We start from the raw sequence: 19,481 nt of genomic DNA, 5'->3' as shown, positions 1-19,481 counted from the left end.
CACTTTTGGATAGTGGAAGTTGTTTTAAATTATTATTTCGTCGTAATTTATAAACTTTTTAATACTTATTAACGTTTTCTAATAATACATAATATATTTATAACTCTGTAAGAATTAGTAAATTAAAGTATTTACAAATAAAGCCTTTTAAAACACAAAATAGAATAAACGTGATGATAATCGTTGCGTATAAGGCTTAGACACCTTATTCATGTTCCAGATATAAAACAATACAACAAATAAAGCGGTTTATACATTATAAAAACTTAACGGCATCATATAAATTTAGAACCCTAATGACAACTCGAGTACTGTTATTCCTACAACAGTTTAATAGATATAATAAGTAATAATATTACTTCTATAAAGCTTTTAAGTAACAAATTAATAATCTAGTTTTACATCCTTGTAATATCTAATAAGGCAGAAAAAGTCAGGCTAAGTGAAGCAATTTTATTCAGACCATTTGTATTCATCATACCAAAATGGAAGATTAATAACGCTCAGACGTGGGCACAAGTATTTTAAATTTAAACACAAACTCTACATAGTTCAAGAGGTTTAAAATTGAAAATACTTCATAAGGAGATGAAAAATAAAAACGCACTTTCAAAACGTACTTTGGTCACACTTAAGCACCCTAAAACTTACCCCAGTGAATATGAAAAAAATATCAGTCTAAAACAATAAATCTCATAAATTACCTCATTATATACAAAGAAAATCACAATATGACGTCCGTGAGTTACAGGGCGTCCAAGTAAAATTATTCTCTTTTCCTCAACAGATCTAAAGCTCTTTAGGCAAATAAAACGTTATAGAATTTGTTTAAAATATTGTTTGTCTCTTTCTGTTATTGAATAGGATACCCTGTACAAATTCGCACAACTAAACTTATAAACTAACAAGATTAAAACGAGAATCACTCGCGTTCAAGGCTTATGCTCATTTATATCACATAAAGTTATAACTAAAGGTGTGTACCTCGCGGCTTAAGTTAACTTTATTGCTGAATTGAAGAAAACACACCTTTAGGGCATAAGCCTTCCCTTGCTACCTCTACAATTGCTCTATTAATTAATAAATAAACAAATTTATCTGTACATCATAACGTCGGAACTTTGGTACATGCAGATGTATGCGTCGCAGAGTAAACGTCGCGCGTGCTCCGGTAGATGTCTGTCCACCGGGAAATCTTCATGAAGTTGCCTTAAGAAAAAAAAATTAATAAAAATATACCCCTGGAAATGAGTATCGATGTTTAACTGTTAATAATATACAGGATATTTCACTTGGAAGGATTCTCGGTACAGTAAATATTGTTTTTTTTTTGTAGTAAAGGGTTTTTTTCTAAAATATTTACAGGGTAGTTTTAGAATACCTTCTAGGACCTAAACAATAAACTATCGTTTTATACATTTTTTGAAATTTCTCTCTATAAATTAATACGTCGATGAAATACAACCCAAGGACAACTATTGTCAACTATCCAGTATCGCATCCTTTAGGCTACATCGACCAAGTCGTAAATATCAACTATACTACGAGACGGAAATATTTTGTCAGTGACATCACAAACGACCAACAAGCAACACAACTAGAGTGGCTAAAAATAATGTTTAATTCCCACTATACAAAATCTATTGATAGCTTGCAAAATGTCACTTACTCTAATGGTGTGACCGCTGATCTGGTCGAACGTTGTACTTAGTAAAACTTTGCGCGGCGCGCCGGTGCCAAGTTTATTACTTGTCTTTTTCTCTCGCGGTAAATCTATAATCGCGGTAAATGGAGCAGCAATCCGACCAGCCTTTAATTTTAGCAGAATGGCATCGCCTAGCCAACATACCTGCATTTGTTGCTCTTTCATTCCATAGACGCGTTTGGGGGTTTATTCTAATAAATATTTTGAGTAATTTGTAATAAATAGGTATTTTAAGTAAAATATTTTCAAGTTCCGCCTGCTAAAAAAGCAAAAAAGAAATATTTGACTTCTGGTGAACGAAAATTAGTTAGTGAAAACTGTATATGAAAGTGTTCGTGCTAGAAATCCAGATTTGTCTGTTGAGAACGCGGCAGAATTATGCGGGAATTTAACAAAATTAAGTGCCAGGACAGTTTTTAGATGTCTTAAAGCTAAAGAAGAAAAGCAAGTGGAGACAAGAGGCAGAAAAAAGATTGTGCTAGATGATTACGTAAAATATGCCATTCGCCGGAAAGTGCACAGTTTTTTCTTTAGGAACGAGATACCAACAATAAAGAAAATTAAGACAGAACTTACTGCTGATAATTCGTTACCCAAAATATCTTTTGGTGATTTAAAGCGAACATTGCATGAGTTGAATTTTCGATATTTAAAAAGGAACCGCAAAAGTTTTTTTAATAGAAAAAATGAAATCGTATTGTGGCGAAGGAAATATTTAAAAGAAATTCGTGAACATCGGCGCGAAGGAAGAAAAATTTATTACACCGATGAAATATGGCTGAATGGAGGACACACCCGTGCAAAAGTATGGCAGGACTTAAATGTCACAAATTCGCGGCAAGCCTTTTTGGATGGGCTTTCCACGGGTTTGAAAGCTCCTTCTGGCAAGGGCCGTCGCCTAATTATTACACATATAGGTAGTGATTCTGGATTTCTGGAAGGTAGTCTGAACGTTTTTGAATCGAAGAAAACGGGTGACTACCACGAAGATATGAACGCAGAGGTTTTTGAAAAGTGGTTTTCGTCGGTATTGGTGCGAGTAGACCCCGGTTCACTTATCGTCATAGATAATGCGCCTTATCATAGTCGGCGAGTGGAAAAAATACCAACATAAGAGACATGGTTAAAATCAAAAGGGGACATACGATTCGACGAAGATATGCTCAAGGTACAATTGCTCGATATTGTTCGTATCCACAAAAAGCAGTACATTAAATATCTTGTTGATGAAATGGCACGAGAACGTGGTGTTACAATATTGCGTTTACCGCCGTACCATTGTGAACTAAACCCTAGAACTTATATGGGCACAAATAAAAGGTGAAGTTGCTAGTAAAAATAAAACGTTTAAATTGAATGACGTAAAAGTTTTATTAAACAAAGCTATTGGTGGCGTAACAGCAACTAATTGGCAAAAGTGCATCGGACATGTGATCAAGGAAGAACAAAAAATGTGGGATTTGGATATTCAAGTTGAAGTTGTAGTTGAACCACTTATTATAACTCCTGGTTCCGCAAACAGTGATAGTGATACTGACAATTCTTCTTTAAATTCTTATGAAAGCTCAGATAGCGAATGACAAATTTAAAAAATAATAGGTTGTGTCCAGTCAATAATAAATCATCTTGTCCCCTAAAACGTCTTGGCGGCCCTAATGTTAACAAGGAGTGACTGACAATTATTTCCGTCTCGTAGTATAAGAAGATAAATTTAGGTCGTTGAAAATAAAATTTGGCTCAAAATTAAAAATTTAATTAACCCAAGCCTGATTGCAGGCTTTTCTTAGCTTTAGTAATTTCCATTTTCTCTAATAAATCAAACTTAATACCCTTGGGGCACTCATGTAATACTTTAACATTATCCGGTATATTGGTGGAATGTTGGAAGGACAGCAAATAATGTGCAAAGGCAGATTTGGATCCCTTATATTAGTTTTATTATAACATAGCATAAGACATGTGTACTGAACTCATGTAGAGATTTTTTTGTCCTATGTAAATAGAATCGCAATATTCACAACTTATTGAGTAAAACCCTGATTTCGAATCTTTACTATTAATGAGGTGTATATATAGTGTATTCGTTTTTTGTTTTGAATAAAATTGAAAGAGATGAATTCTTAAAAATAGTTGCTAATTGGAGGAAAATGTAACCAAAATAAGTAAATGAATAACTAATTATTATTATTAGAATGTATGATGTAGGATAATTTGTATCTCACATCGACAAACCCTTGGTTTATTTATTTTTTAAACTTAATTTAATTTTTGCAATTCATGACTATAATCACCTAATCTTATTCTATTATGTATTTGTTTTTAAACTGTACTGTTTGTTTTTTGCAATATTTTTAAAGAATGTCAGTTTTTTAGACAGCTTTAACCCTTAAAGTAGCGTATTTTTATTGGGAGGTAGGTTTGTGATTTTTTACCTCACTTTTAGATCTGATGATGCCCTGATACAGGGAGAAACACGTGTAATCAACTTGTGTGATTTTGGTTTTGTATATTATATTTTAAAGAAGTTTCGACGTTATGAGAATAGACGGACAACGACTGCCTATGATTGCTAAAACATTTTTTTAAGAAGTTTTAAGGTTAGTAGGTTGAGGAGCATATTGGATCTGGTATGAATAATCGATTGTTCAATATTTACAGTGTGCTTTCACAGTAATCAATTGAATTTTCTCAAATATTTATGGAGTGGTTATATAAATGGTTATATATATAATCCCAATGGTATATCTTAATAATAAAAATTCTTTTTAAATTAGTAATTTTCTCTATATATTAGTGGGTCGACGAAATATAAACTAATGACAATTAAGTGAACCATGGCCATTCTAAAAAATAGACCACGAATGCTTGTAATTCTTAAAATATTTATATAAGTTTAGGTCAATCTATTCTTTTTGGTAGTACAGTAACCATCGATTTTTTAACTTCTAGGGTGTACTTTCGCAGTACTCGGGTATTTTTCTTAACTATTTATAAAGTCGCTTTTAAACATGCTTTAGGACTTATAATATCGATGATACTTTTGATTTTTTTTTTAGAGTTTAGAATTTAGAGCTAACCATTAACGTTCTAAATAAGTCAACGATTTCTAAATAGAAACTTGTTCTATCATTTTTTTAAATTCCCCTCTATATATTAGTCAGTTATAGGTCAGTAAAAAATCACAGTACAATGACAATTAAGTGACAAGAAACAGAAAACGATTGCTTGTAATTCTTTAAACATTTGTAAGTTTTAAAGTTAGAACGTCATTGTATTCTTCTAGGGAATACATTAACCATCGATTTTTTATCTTATAGAGTATTCATTTATAGCAATCAAGTTTTAGACATAGCAGTTAATAGTGTTAAAAGGAAATAAACAATTTGGGAAAAAAAAAACACTTTAATATAAAGAATAGAATTGAATAAAAATCATCTTACCTGCATGCAGATTCATCCGATAACCACTGCGACACGTCAGGACACGCGACCATTTCAGGAATATTGTACCCATCTCGCTCACCTTCAAACAATTATTTTAATTAGTTGATCGGTTAAAGTGGAGTTATCCACTTTAAAAATCGTAAAAACGCACCTTTTCTGTCGGCCATCGAGTCGAAGAAGCACCAAGGTGCCTCGTGACCGACCCCGCACTTAACGAAGGCCACGTAGTGGGAAGTTTCTATACAAATCACAGCAAAAAGTTCCATAAATAGTCGTGACGGCCTAAAAGGATAAGGAAAATCGATAATATTAGAAAAGGATTAAATCAGAAGTACAGCTTTTAATTTTTCTATTCGTTTCCTATTTTTTATTTGTGGTGTAAATGAAATAAAAAAGGTGCTTTCATATGAAACAACCCTGTATATACAAACTTCACGTACAACAAAGAGCAACTTGAAATAAAAATCGACGGATCTGAACCTGACTGTCTGCAAAAAACCCATCGCTTAATTTTAAATAAATTTAAACATAAAACTTTTGGGACGCACTGTATAAACAAAGTATTGATTTATATGATGCGCACTGCCCAATCTTTCCGGGACAAAAGTAGAGCTTTTTGAATATACATTAAGTTCCTGCAAAAAAAGTTTCCAGCTATTCTTTGGATTATTAATGCGTACACGGTTATTAAGTTAGGTACCTTCTTTTCCTCCCGGATGAAAATGGTAACAAGATTTCTAAGTTGTCTATAAGAATCCCAGTACTGCAAACTCTTGTTTATTTTATATTTAGATAAAGCTCTGTTACGAAGATATTTGAATAAGCCAGGAAGTTTTTAATTCTTACTGGCGCATGAACATCAAAAAGACTCAAGTATGCCCAACATCGACATTTAACCTATTAATGTCCACGAGAGAATAAGAAATAATATAATATAAGAAAATGTGTCCACCAAACTAATAAATATACAATATGATTTAATTTTAAAGTGTCCTATACTTTCTACTCCTAGACCGCATTTCTTAATCTTCTTCCGATTTTAATACAATTATTACCTGTATTGTTCTTGAACCTCTAAAAACTCTTCATTAACGGCCAACTCCCGAGGTTTATGCCTTTGTCTTCTCTCGTGTTTGTGGGCCGTCCTGAGGCAATTTATACAAAAGGCGGTGCTCTCTAGGCCTGCGGTGGACGAACATTCCGCGAAGCATTCCTTACATTCCCAACCGGCTAATTTGCCACAAACGATACATTGTCGAGGAGCTAAAACATTAACAAATCACCTAAAATAATATAACAAATCTCCTCACACAAAACACGCTCTCATTCATTTATTATTGAATTTATTGCAAATATACACACCTGGCAAATTTAGCAAGATCCGCACCCAAGACCTTCGTTGGTCAAACCGGTATATATATTAAATCAAATCAAATACATTTTTATTAATCACAATTTGTAGACATTATATATCTTAAAGTATCGATTTTAATTAAATGTGACAAATAAAGGACAACTCTGCGATTATAAAAGAACCGATTCATAACTCTGTAGAAACTACATAGTTATGTAGAGCAGCCCAAATTAAATACTAATTGAATCCTAATGATAATAATAATATGAGGTCAAAATCTCGGCCAAGCACTTGAACAAACAAGGCCAAGCCTCAAAGGCATAACATTAACTATTATCTTAAATTGAAATACACAAATACTAATATTGCGCACCATCTAGCCACTTAATTTTTTTAAATTAAGCAAAGTTTAAATAATAATCAGGGCTATTATAATAATAGAGCTTATTATTGATACTGACTTAAGGTTCAGGGATCATGTGAGGAGGTTAGTTCAAAAAAGTTATGTGAAAATGAAAGTTCTTTATGCTAAAAGATTTATTTTAGACTTTAAGATTAGGAAAAAACTCTAGTTTTGCCAATTTTTTATTATTGTAATATAGTGTAGTGATTTAGTCACAAAAAATCGACTGCAAGTTATACAAAATAACCGTTGTCGCTTCATATTTGGTCTGAGGAGATATGAACATCTTTCAGCAGAATTTAAAGAATTAAAGTGGTTAAATATATCGGATGTGGTAAGACATCATTATGCTACTTTTCTAATAAGGTTGTTAATGTCAAATATGCCTATGTATTTGAGAGGAAAGTTAGTTTTTGGAACATCCATTCATAACCGTGAGCTTCGTTATGGAAATCATCTTACTATGCGGCAACATCATACATCACTGTTTCAAAGATATTTTACCTATAATGCGGTACCTTTATAAAATGCCTTGGATCCCTATTTTATAAATATCAGTTCAAGAGTTCTTAGGTCTGAGTTTAGAACTTATTTGCTTAATTTGCAAAATACTTAGTAGAATACTTCTATCATTGTGAATTATGTAAACGTTTCCGTTTGTTTAGAATAGGAATGGTTGAGTGTAAGAGTAGCCTAAGGCTAAACTTCGCCATTTGTATTCTTTAACCTTTATGCATATAGTTATGTAAACATATTTATGTATTTATCGTCAGTCAGTAATTTATTCTTGTAACAGCTTATGTTTAATATATTCTGAGAATTTCCATAGTGATAAAGATTTTGCTTCGTTGGAAATATTGTTCCACATTTTTGTTGCAATAAAACTGAACGACTTTTGAAAATTTCTTTAACGATGTTGAGGTATTAAATAGTCCTCAACATGGCGAGTTTGATAAGGATGATCTTTGGATATAAATAGTAGATACAAATAAAGTGGTATTTGGGTTTTAAAACTATATATAAATGAAATTTACGTCGTTTGGCCATGCATAATATAGAATTATCATTTAAATAGGGTGTTATGTTGTCGGTATGGTATGTTATGGAAGTTTTATTATTTATAGAACCTTCATAAATAACGTCACCATAATCAAATAGCGATAAAACTAGCGTGTTGCATAAATAATATTTTGTTTTAGAAGGTAAATGTTTCTTTAAATGAGATAACTTCTATAATCTATGATGTGCCAGACCATGTGCTTCAAACATAAGCCAAGTGTCAAAGAAAATACCTAAATTCTTTGCTTCCTTGACGACAGGTACCCGTCTATTATCAATTTTTATGTTAAGACTATCACTAATATTTGATTTTTATTTTCTCCAAACACAAACATACATGACTTCCTACAATTAAGTTGTTACCTTGTGCATGAACATTAATATTATTAAGATCTACATTCAACCTATCTTGAAAATTTTCTATTTGATTATAATTAAACGAGATATATAGTTGCGAGTCATCTGCAAATTGTAGCACTTTAGAACTAACTACCGTTTTTTCTATATCGGCACATACAAATAAAAATAACAGTGGTCTTAATATAGACCCTTGTGGGACCCCAGTGGTCACTGGTAAGTGTCTGAATTTGATTTTGTTCGGTCCATTATTAAAAAGAACACATTGAGTGCGTTCAACTAAATATGATTTTAAAAAAAGCATCTTCAGAAAAACCGTAATAGTGCAATTTGGCTGACAACATTTTGTGACACAAAGTGTCAAATGATTTGCTGAAGACCAAGAAACAAAGACAGGCAATTCTTTCTATTCTTGGTTAAATCTTACGTCATTTACCAGGTTGACCAGACTAGACGAGAAAAGTTCTTTCTAAACCCGGACTGACAGGGCGGAATTAAATTTCTAGAATCGGCATAGGATACAATTTGGTTAAATATAGGGTGTCCCCCTTCAAATAGTCAAAAATGCTTCAGTATATACAAGAACCATAAAAAAGTAGTTTGAGTGAGATAGGACATCGAAGGTGGGAAGTGCCTCGTTTCCAAAATACTGGGGGTTTTTAAATGAATTTTTAGGTTTTAAATGATAGCTGATGAGGCAACTTTTTGAGGATTTGCAAGTAATTTGACTTGTCCAGGGACAGACTTGCAGCACATGCATGTTAAATTTTTTATTAAAAAAACAGGTACGCCATTGTTTTTTTGAAAAAAAAAATTTTTTCTGAATATTTTGTTTATTTCTGACAAAACACAGCCCTTGCATTTTTGCGGTCCGACACACCGTTTTGGTGCAAAAAAATTAAATTCCTACTAAAGTTCTTTATTTTATTAGTTTTTTTTATTTCCCGAAAATTTTAGGCAGTTTTTCATGGAATTTCTCCATAAAATAAATAATAATAATAACAACAAAGTGTGTAGATGTTTTTGTTATGTTTAGTGTCGGTGCATACCTACTATCGTATTTTTACGGTATGGGAGTCACTTTTTTAAGATCGGATCGGAAGTCAATTTTTGCAGAAGATATAATACCCAATTGCAAATTAATGTTACACAGAATATTAGAGATCAGAGAGGAACAGGTGGATTGGTAGAGGCGGTCCAGTCCCTTGGCCATCTGACACCTCAAGACTTTTTTGTCTGGGACGCCATGGAACAGCTTATCTACGCAACACCAATCAGCACCACCAATCACTACGTAATCAGCAGAGAAGACCTAGTTGCCAGAGTTGTGGTGGCTGCGGACTTTCTAAAAAACGATCGAGGGGTCTTTGCTCGCGTACATCTTGGATCAACAGATGCGTGGAAATGCATGGTGGACACTTTGAGCATTTGGTTTGAATTGTTTATTGTTTAAATTATTTTTTATTGTTTTGTTGCTTAAATTGTTCTTTTTAAGTTGTTTTTAATTTTTTTATTGTAATATTAAAATTTTCGTTGTGACAAAACAGTTTTGAAGGATCTCATTGCATGGATTTAATTTTTTTGAAACAATGGCTGAGCTTTTTTTTTATAAGAAAATTAACATACATGTGCTGCAACTCCGTCCCTGGACAGGTCAAATATCCCGCAATTCCTCAAAAAGTTTCATTCAAATAAGCGTTTTTAATACAAAGGGAAAAAAATCGACTTTTTTTAAAAATTTCAACACCCTGTATTTTGGACACGATGCTCTTCCGACCATCGAGGCCCTATCTCAAAACTACTTCTTTATGGCTCCTGTATGTACTCTAGCATTTTTGACCATTCGAAAGGGGACACCCTGTATATGAAAAATATTTACTTACATCCCTCAATCACATCTGTGACGTCCAGCAATTGCGACGGTAAAATTCTCGGATACATTTTGTAATTTTTACCGAACCGCGGCATTTGCACTATGAGACACGAGGGCACCTCCTTCAGTTTAATATCGCTCGTGAGGAAACTCTGCTCGAAGAGCTGCTGTACCGTAGGCAAAGTTAACTCGGCGTCCTTTTCCACGAAAAGTTGATAATGGAATGCGGTCTAAAAGAAGTGAATAATATTAAAATTTTCATTGGAGTTGGTGGTTTATGGAGAGGGCTTACTTGTCCGGAACTAAGCTTCAAAAAAGGCTCGGCCTTCAGGATTTGAGCGAGTAAAGAATTAAGGAATTCCTCCGGGTCTTTTTCCTCACTCGTGAGGCCGGACACTGAACTTAACCGGTCGAGCAGTCTTCTTAACTTCATAACGTTATCGGCACTAACAAACAAGTTTTTCCTTAAAGGGTTTACGATTTCTTCTCGGAGCACCCTTTGGACCTATGAACAGAATTAAATTAAATTTTCCTGATAATAAAGTTCGAATGTAATAAAATTTTTGTAAGGGCAAAGTAACAACAGGTAATCTTGTTTTGTATTAAACTGACATGCTTAAAGCCTTAGAGAGGAAACACCAAGTAGATTCTATTTGTATTGACTGCTCCCAAAGCCTTTGACAGAATTAACTATAAGTTATGATAGGTTTTGATTGTCTCTCTTTGGCTTAATACTTTTGACTGAATAAAAAAAACTGAATTTTTGTAATAAATACTAGTCCATTGACATTCCAAGTATATTCCACTTTCGTATAAACCTCATTCATTTCAGTTCCCACTTACCTCATCATAATCCTCAATGTCATACGAATTCCTAGGCCTAAATATCAGACTATCAAAAACGGACGTGTAAGTGAACATTGAAAATAAAGTGACGTCCAGGTAGCAGGAGTTGTGATGGCCTTGGATGCCGCGGTACTTCCCGCAGACGGCCTGAACGTCTTCCTCTGTAGGCATACAAAGTGGAGCCACCGCTCCGGGAATCACAGAACATTCGCGCTGCAATAAATTTGAACTTTTACGGACATTCCAGCATTTTATTGATACACCTTTAAATCAGTACTATTTATTCATCAAGGATTGCATATTTACACTTGTGCTTTAAAAGGTGAAGGGAAATGAATCAGAAATTCGTTTATTAACAATCAGTTGAAAATGAAAGCAAAAAATAGAATCGCTAATGACAATCCAATGTTAGTGAAGAGTATTTTGACGGGCAGACAAAATAGTGTTATCAAATGTATCAAAAACATTAAAAAAAGACCGCTTTAATAAAAAAGACTATTGTAGTTTTAAAAAACGAGCGCTTCGCAAATTCATTTGCTTTTTCAAGGCAATTTAAAATTCTAGGCTTACATCAACATTGAAATAGTAAGCTTTTAATCGATTTCTAAACATAGCAGCATACCTGATTGCTGTGTAAATTGGCTGCGATTTTTAAAAAGAGCAAAAAATGCCTAAAAGGTATGATACTAATACTGAAAATGTTTTATTCATGTTAAAATGTACGATTGTATGCAGAAAATGTACAATTTTTTAACACGTAACTACACAAAACAACTATGCTACTAAATAAAATACATCAGGTTAATAAAGTTATACGAATTAAAATTTTGTATATATAAAATTGAGATTAACCTTGCAGCAACAATACGACAGTTATAATCGAGTAAAATATTTAACTAGTTAAGATCTAAAGACTCATTTAGGCTATAGAATGCCGTAGTTAGTAAATATTTTTCCATACAAGTGTAAAATTCTTTTTCATTTATTCTCCTAACATGTTTAGGCAATTTATAAGAAAATTTAGGTCCAAAATAATTGGTACTTTGTTAACGCTTAATTCTTCATTTAGTCTAGTATTGTGATCATGGCAGTTACTTTGCATTTCATATTAAGATTTCCTTTAGTATAAACCAGACACCTTAATATGCATAATAAGGGAAGAGTTAAAATTTTGAGTTTAACAAAAGATCTCCTCACATCAGCTCTGTAGTCCAGACCTTGGATTACATAAATGAATCTCCTCTACAGGGTGTCTACTATAAAAACCGCCAAACTTTAAGAGGTGACTTTGATGCATGACTTAATGACAGTTCTTGTCAAATTGTAAATATTTATGCTTTTGTTTAATCAAGTAATACATGGTTTGTGAATTTCCTTCTTTTGCGGATTCATTGCTATTTACAAAAGAAGGAAAACCTGCTTTTTTTCTTAAAGAATGAATATCGCGATATGCTATGTGTTTACGGCGTCTCTAATGGAAATTTGTGGAGTTGTTGTGTTAGGGAAGATAGATCTACAAGTACTCACCGCATTGGTGCTCAAAAGAAATATAAAATTTGAAAATTTTCAATTTTTGTGGTTTTCTTTCTTTTGCCCGTGATATTGCTGTGAAAACAAATAGCTATCAGAAAAGTAAGTATATCATTGGAAAGCATATTAAATGCAGTAGTTTTTGCTGAAAAAAAAACATGTCCTTATTTACCAAATTTTAGAAAAACGACAACGAAGAAGATACCACTAATTTTGCACATTTTCCATAACTTCTGATAACACCCGGTTTAAAAAATTACTCAAAAACTTAAATATATCCATCTTATAGCAAATTTAATTCTCTTTCAGATGGTATATCTAAATTTTATGTGGTGGTAACAATAACGGAGATATTCTTGTTTATATGAAAAATAACAAAGAAATTTGATAAAATCAAAAAATGTTAAATACCAGAAGAACTTTTCGAAAAAATGTTATAGGACTTTTTTGTTGCAAATGACTTGTTTAATCACCTCTTAAAAGTTTGGCGGTTTTTATAGTAGACACCTTGTATAGTGAAAATTTTTTCTTAGCTTAAGGCGTGTCAATAGTATAGACTTGTCGACAAGTGGTTTTATATTTCTTAGAAGTGGAAGAATTTAATTTTTTTGATCAATATGTTAATTAAAAATTAAAATGTTGTCTATATGTACCACTAACAGCTTCATAGATTCTGTATTGGTAAGTTCATTTGTAAGGCTTTGTATTTTAATTCTTCTTAGACTAAATAGTTGTTTTTTTGGTTTTATTATTGTTTAATGATAACATATTTTTATTGAAACAATTTTGCATTGAGATCAATGATATTCATTTCGCTAACTAGAGACCCCAGAATTTTTTTTTTTTAAAGACCTGTTTTATCATCAGCACAAGATGATTGTCGACAGATGATTCTACGTCATCTATTTAAATTAAAAAGAGGAGAGGCCTATTTAATTAAATAGAGGGAACTCCATGTTTAATGTTTAAAGCACCAGACATTTTAACACAAGTGAAAGTTTGTTCTATTATACCTGATAAATAACGGTAAGTAACTTCTAACTTATGTATATCTTCAAACCTATATTGTTTCAGTTTGATAATGACGTTAAGACTATAACAAATTATTCTCAAAAGTCGAAACACAAAAATATGAAACAAAAATTACCTCTTTTTAGAAGATATTTTAAATGACTGGAATAAAATGAAAAATTTGCCTAAAAAATATGCAAAACTATTTCCAATTCACTTATTACATTACACGCCATTCAGGTTCGTAATGTAATTGACGTTAAATGCTTGAAAAACTTGAAAAGATTATTTCTAATACATGGAACCCATACATAATTTCTAAAAAAATTATTTGAAATATTTAAAATATATGAAAACATACCAGAAATTACTTTAAATCTATGATAAAAACTTCTTCAAAGGGCCTCGAAAATGTAAGAAAGTTAAAGATTAGCCAAGTTTATCATAAAAACTAATTTCAACTTTTTAAAATCTTGCGTTTAATAATTATTTATTTGACCTCCCTGTGAAACAAACCACGAATTGCCACTGATAAAATTTAGTACTTAGTTTAGCTAGTCTCATATATATTTATACTATCAGATAAAAAAATAATAGTTTAAAAAAACTAAAAGAACAAGTTTAGTTTTACTAAAAATATATCTATTGGACAATTGTGTACTTTGACAAGGTACATTTAATTCCAAAGAACTAACGGTCCATGCCTATTAAGTAAGTCGTTATTGATATAAAAATAAAAAATAAAAAAAGGGCATTTATGAAGAACTAATTTTTATTTAAGAAACAAACATGACACAAACTTGAAACAAGTGACATTCACATCCCTTTCAGTCTTCTGGGTCACTGTGGTCTCTATTTGTTGTGGGATTTGTGAGTATATCATCGTAGAAAGCCCTGTATTCATCTGGTATATAATGTATTATTTTAGAAACATCTTCTAGCTTCTTGGAGTTGATAGGAATTTTGCCATTGTATGCTTTCGAATTGGGAAGGTTTATATTGTCTTGTTTTTTCATATTAAAAAGACCATAGGTAAAACCATCAATGAATTCAGAAGCCTTGATATAGCCTTTCATTGTTTGGGTATATACAGTGCGAACGTAAAGGTTGGAATAAATTCATTTAAAATTCAGGGGTATGTTCAAAAAAAAACGCTCGGACATGTCGATTTTTATTTTTAACTGCGGGTTTTCTTACTATAATTTTATGTATACAGGGTGGCCCAAAAATAAGTTACGGTCATCAACGTAATTTTTTTAAATGTAAACACCTATTTTTTATTTTAGATTTAGGTTCTACATCAAATTCTAAGTACATTTCATGCACCATGTCCTATACCTAAACTCGACCGTTGACGATTGAACACAATAAAAGGCTATTTTTGGAAGAGTTATTTATATCAAGCAAGAATACAGAAAAATCTTTTAATTAATTTATTAAGTGTTGAAAATGGCTGCCACGAACCTCTTGGCAATATCCCAGTCGATGCTGAAATTCTTGTAAAACGTTATCGATAACAGAAGGTTCTATCAATCTTATTTCTTCCGTTATTCTAATTTTTAAGTCTTCAATGTTGTTTGGCCGATTAACATAAACTTTGGACTTAAGATACCCCCACAAAAAAAAAATCTAAAGGAGTCAGATCCGGCGATCTGGCCGGCCATTCAATTGCACCCCTCCGACCAATCCAACGTCCAGGGAAAACGGTATCCAGGTACTGGCGCACGGGACGAGTGTAATGGGCTGGAGCTCCATCTTGCTGATACCATAAGGAATTATCTAATATATCCGGGTCTTCTGGATCGGGGTATAAAGTGGCAAGGCATGGAACCAAGTCATTTTCTAAAAACTCTAAGTACCTCTCACCATTCAAGTATCCTTCAAAGAAAAAGAGCCCTATAACCCTGTTTTCAATCACCCCCGCCCAAACATTTACTTTTTGAGGGACTTGGCTGTGGCACTCCATCATCCAGTGCGGATTTTCAGTAGCCCAATATCGGCAGTTTTGCCGGTTTACACTACCATGAAGACAAAACGTTGCCTCATCAGAAAATACATTTTTTTTTGAAAATTGTGGATTAGCATGGCACAAGTCCATAAGTCTCTCACAAAATTCTAAACGCCTATCTGGGTCATCTTCATTTAGTTCATGAACCAATTGAACTTTGTAAGGGTGCCATTTATTTATACCTAAATACTTAACGACGGATGTCTGGGATATCTGATTTTCTAACGCAATATTGCGAGTCGTTTTATGGCAATCTTCTTCAACTGCCAGCAAAACATTTAGTTGCTTCTCTTCTGATATACTTGACCGACCTTTCGTATAATTATCCCTGACATGACCCAAATCCCGATATTTCTGTTCTATTTTACTGACAGTACTTTGAGATATACGTGGCCTATCAGGATACTTGGCATGATAAATTTCACAGACTTCCATCTGAGTGCGCATCCTGTTTCCATAACCAATCATCATCAAAATCTCTATTCGCTCTCGCTCACTAAGACGTACCATTTTTTGAAATTTTAATTTTATCTTTTGATAAACTTAACACAAGCAAAACTTTGCTTAGGCATCTAAATCAAACTAAATTCACTCAAAATTATTTGATGTCAACAAATTGTGACAAGTTAACAATCAAAAACACGAACCACAAATGTAAATAAGCAAACAATAACTGATAGGTTGCTTGATATAAATAATTCTTCCAAAAATAGCCTTTTATTGTGTTCAATCGTCAACGGTCGAGTTTAGGTATAGGACATGGTACATGAAATGTACTTAGAATTTGATGTAGAACCTAAATCTAAAATAAAAAATAGGTGTTTACATTTAAAAAAATTACGTTGATGACCGTAACTTATTTTTGGGCCACCCTGTATACATAAAATTATAGTAAGAAAACCCGCAGTTAAAAATAAAAATCGACATGTCCGAGCGTTTTTTTTTGAACATACCCCTGAATTTTAAATGAATTTATTCCAACCTTTACGTTCGCACTGTATATATTAAATGCCTGTACTTACTTATGGTAAAGGACTGTTTTTTTTCAACATCTTTGACAGTCTTTTTAAAATATTGCGGCCACCAGCCTTTAAATATCGGCATTTGTTAGCCGTTTTACTTACCGGAACTTATTATTGTTCTTTTTCTTGGAAGACGTAATGATTTCGTTGTATTGATCAGGAGAAAAAATCCTATCGAATTTTTTTAAAGAGCGCTTAACAACTGAAAAGTTTCTGTCACAATGCAGAAAACTGTGGCCCCGGATTGGAAAATACTGATGAATTTCTTGAAATCTATTATTCATAGTCAGTGCAGTAAACAACCTGGTTAAAGTATGATTGCGGTTTTGACCTGCACATGCATCACTAAAGACATGCAAGATTTTTACTTCTTCAGGAATATGATTGGCAATAAAGTCCAAAACCGACGTACTGACTTCATTGGGGCCTCTCTGAGCATCACCCTCTGTATGTGTATAGAACATGGATATATCGTTGCCAAGGCTATGGACATTAAAAACATAATACCACAGTTTACGTAAATAAAACATTTCCTGAACTGGCATTAAAGGAAGGGGAAGGTTTTGCATATAATCAAAGACTATTGCTCCAACGTGACTCCTTACAGGTCTCTTTGATTTCTTGGAGTTTCTTATAAAATTTAGATGCTCGTCTTCTATGAATCATAAGTTCTGCAACTGCGCATCTTTTTGCTGTTTCATTAAGAGCTGTTGACTTTATTTTTACATTCAAATCTTCACAGGTTGAGCAAACGTCGACCTGGGGTCTACCAAACCGATATCCGTAGTTTTCTCGAAGATGTCGCAGATAATATTCATACTTTACGATATTTTTTAAATCCGGATTTTCATTGATGAAGAGCTCATACATCTTAGTTACACTCAAGCTCGCATCTAAGTAGATAGTTAACTTAGAAGAATAATGAGACTCTTTTTTCGGAAATGATTGTATGTGATCTTTAATTTTCGTGACATCAAGTTTATTTGCACGATTTGCATGTCTTCCTCTCATATCAACTGGTAAAATTTTGGTTTCAACTGTTTTAGTTAAGCGTTGTATGGCTTTGTTGGAGAGAGCATGTAAACTTATATAAGCATTGCGGCAAATTTCAAGTCTGCACACACCTTTCATAGCAAAATAATTAAAAGAAGAAGAAAACTGTCTAGCTCCTGCTGACACAGGACGATGTCTAACGACTTTTTTGGTCTTCCACTATAAACGATTTCGATGATTGAACGTTTTTCTTCAAATGTAAAATCCGCCATACATTTCTTACGACAGGTGCAATCTGGCCCGGTTACTTTAGCATTAACTAAACTAGTTAATGTGTAACAAACTCTGCTCCTTTCTGTCTGGCCAATTTTTCCCTTTCTTTTGTGTGTAATTTTTTATTAAGCTTTCGCTTCTTGCCCAAGTTTGCGGGTTCTTCCTCCGAATAGTCCGAATCCGACATTTCTATAAACAAAGATCAAATTTTAATATTTCTATTCAACAATAACTACATACGGACTTACCCACTATTAAATTCTAAATAAATTTAATATTCACGACAGGTCAATGGTAAATAATATTCACTTTTTAAACAACTCTTAAAACACTTTTCAACAACATCTAAACAACACTGTTTACTTGATGAAATCGCAAAACAAACTGAAATCCCGCTGTTGCCGACTCCGAAGGTGTGCAGGGAAAAGGATAATATTCCAGTAATATTATCCTTTTTCCGCTCAACGACAATGTTTTTATATGAAGGCGATCTTATCGTTTTTGCGCTCAGCGGATAGAAAATACAAATATTCAAAAAAATGCTATCTCACTTCAATTCGCCATATTTTTGGAATGTTATCCTTTTTCCAATCACCTATTCAATTATTCTGTTAATAACTTAAATTTTATTATGATTTTTATTTCAGGTAATTAATTATGATTGATTGTCCGACCTTTTACTACTGTAACAAAAACTTTTTGGAATTAAAAATTATTTTCTACTTTTTAGTTCGTTTAGCAATAAAAGCGTGTTTTTTTTTAAGTTTTTTTAAACTATTATTCATTATCTTGCTGAAAGCATCTCATATTACCTAAATACTTTCAGGGGCGGCGACATGTTCATACTTTTCATACTCTTATTATTAAAATCGATAAAATGAATGTTAAAATTATCAAATTATTGCATTGTCATCGGTCCTTGAGACGTGTGCAGAGTTTCAAGTTGGTCAGACTTTTAGAAACCAGTGAAAATGAACCCTTAAAGATTCCGTTACATACATACATAGATACAACGCGAGCTAATAAAAGCGTGTTATTATTTAGATTTAATACATTAGAAATAAAGAACAAAATACTTACGGCTTCACTTGGTGCCGCCTGATGTACAGGGGTGGTGGGCACCCCGTCCTGAAACCGCGGATCCTTCCTGCAACGCTCCAACGGCACGAAAAACCCCCGATCTGGGGCGCATTTAAAGAATCTTTCTCCGTTATATGTGCCATCTGTTAGCGTCAGCGGTAACTCGCTCGGCAGTTCGTCCTCAAGCTCTATACCTACCAGGGTGAATTTCGTTTCGGAGTCTACTCCCATCCATCGAATCACACCTGCAATGTGTTAAATTAATGCAATATATTAATATACAAAGAGGTCTTACGAAAGTTTACCGTATAAAGGTTGGTCTGTCACGTCAGTTTCTACCTCTACTAAACTACCTAAGACCAGGTCGTTGGTGGTACCAGGGGGAGGGTCTTTGTATTTTAATTTTTCTATCACGTAGAATGTGGCGGTCGGTTTGGATTGGTTGATTTCTTTTGGTGGGTGTGGTTCTGTGAGTTCTGCAAGAAAACGACAAAATGTATAGGCTAAGTTTTTCTAGCATAAAT

At 33.1% G+C, this 19,481-nt stretch overlaps 1 protein-coding gene across 3 annotated transcripts in view; it reads right to left on the bottom strand.

Moving 5' to 3' along the window:
* Window positions 1-10: 10 nt before the first annotated feature.
* Window positions 11-19,481, bottom strand: part of LOC126735767 (ubiquitin carboxyl-terminal hydrolase CYLD) — a 35,971-nt gene continuing 16,500 nt past the window's right edge. For all 3 annotated transcript variants that reach the window (XM_050439863.1, XM_050439864.1, XM_050439865.1), the window contains exons 6-14: window positions 19,263-19,433; window positions 18,958-19,202; window positions 11,038-11,253; window positions 10,487-10,699; window positions 10,205-10,424; window positions 6,204-6,411; window positions 5,300-5,430; window positions 5,146-5,227; window positions 11-1,209 (exon numbers count right to left, since the gene is read on the bottom strand). In XM_050439863.1, the coding sequence (XP_050295820.1) occupies window positions 1,095-1,209; window positions 5,146-5,227; window positions 5,300-5,430; window positions 6,204-6,411; window positions 10,205-10,424; window positions 10,487-10,699; window positions 11,038-11,253; window positions 18,958-19,202; window positions 19,263-19,433 (1,601 nt within the window). In that variant the 3' untranslated portion in view covers window positions 11-1,094. The remainder of the gene's footprint in view (window positions 1,210-5,145; window positions 5,228-5,299; window positions 5,431-6,203; window positions 6,412-10,204; window positions 10,425-10,486; window positions 10,700-11,037; window positions 11,254-18,957; window positions 19,203-19,262; window positions 19,434-19,481) is intronic.

The sequence above is a fragment of the Anthonomus grandis genome, chromosome 4, assembly GCF_022605725.1.
Source record: "Anthonomus grandis grandis chromosome 4, icAntGran1.3, whole genome shotgun sequence".
Lineage (NCBI taxonomy): Eukaryota > Metazoa > Arthropoda > Insecta > Coleoptera > Curculionidae > Anthonomus > Anthonomus grandis.
This window is presented reverse-complemented; position numbering and strand designations above follow the sequence as displayed.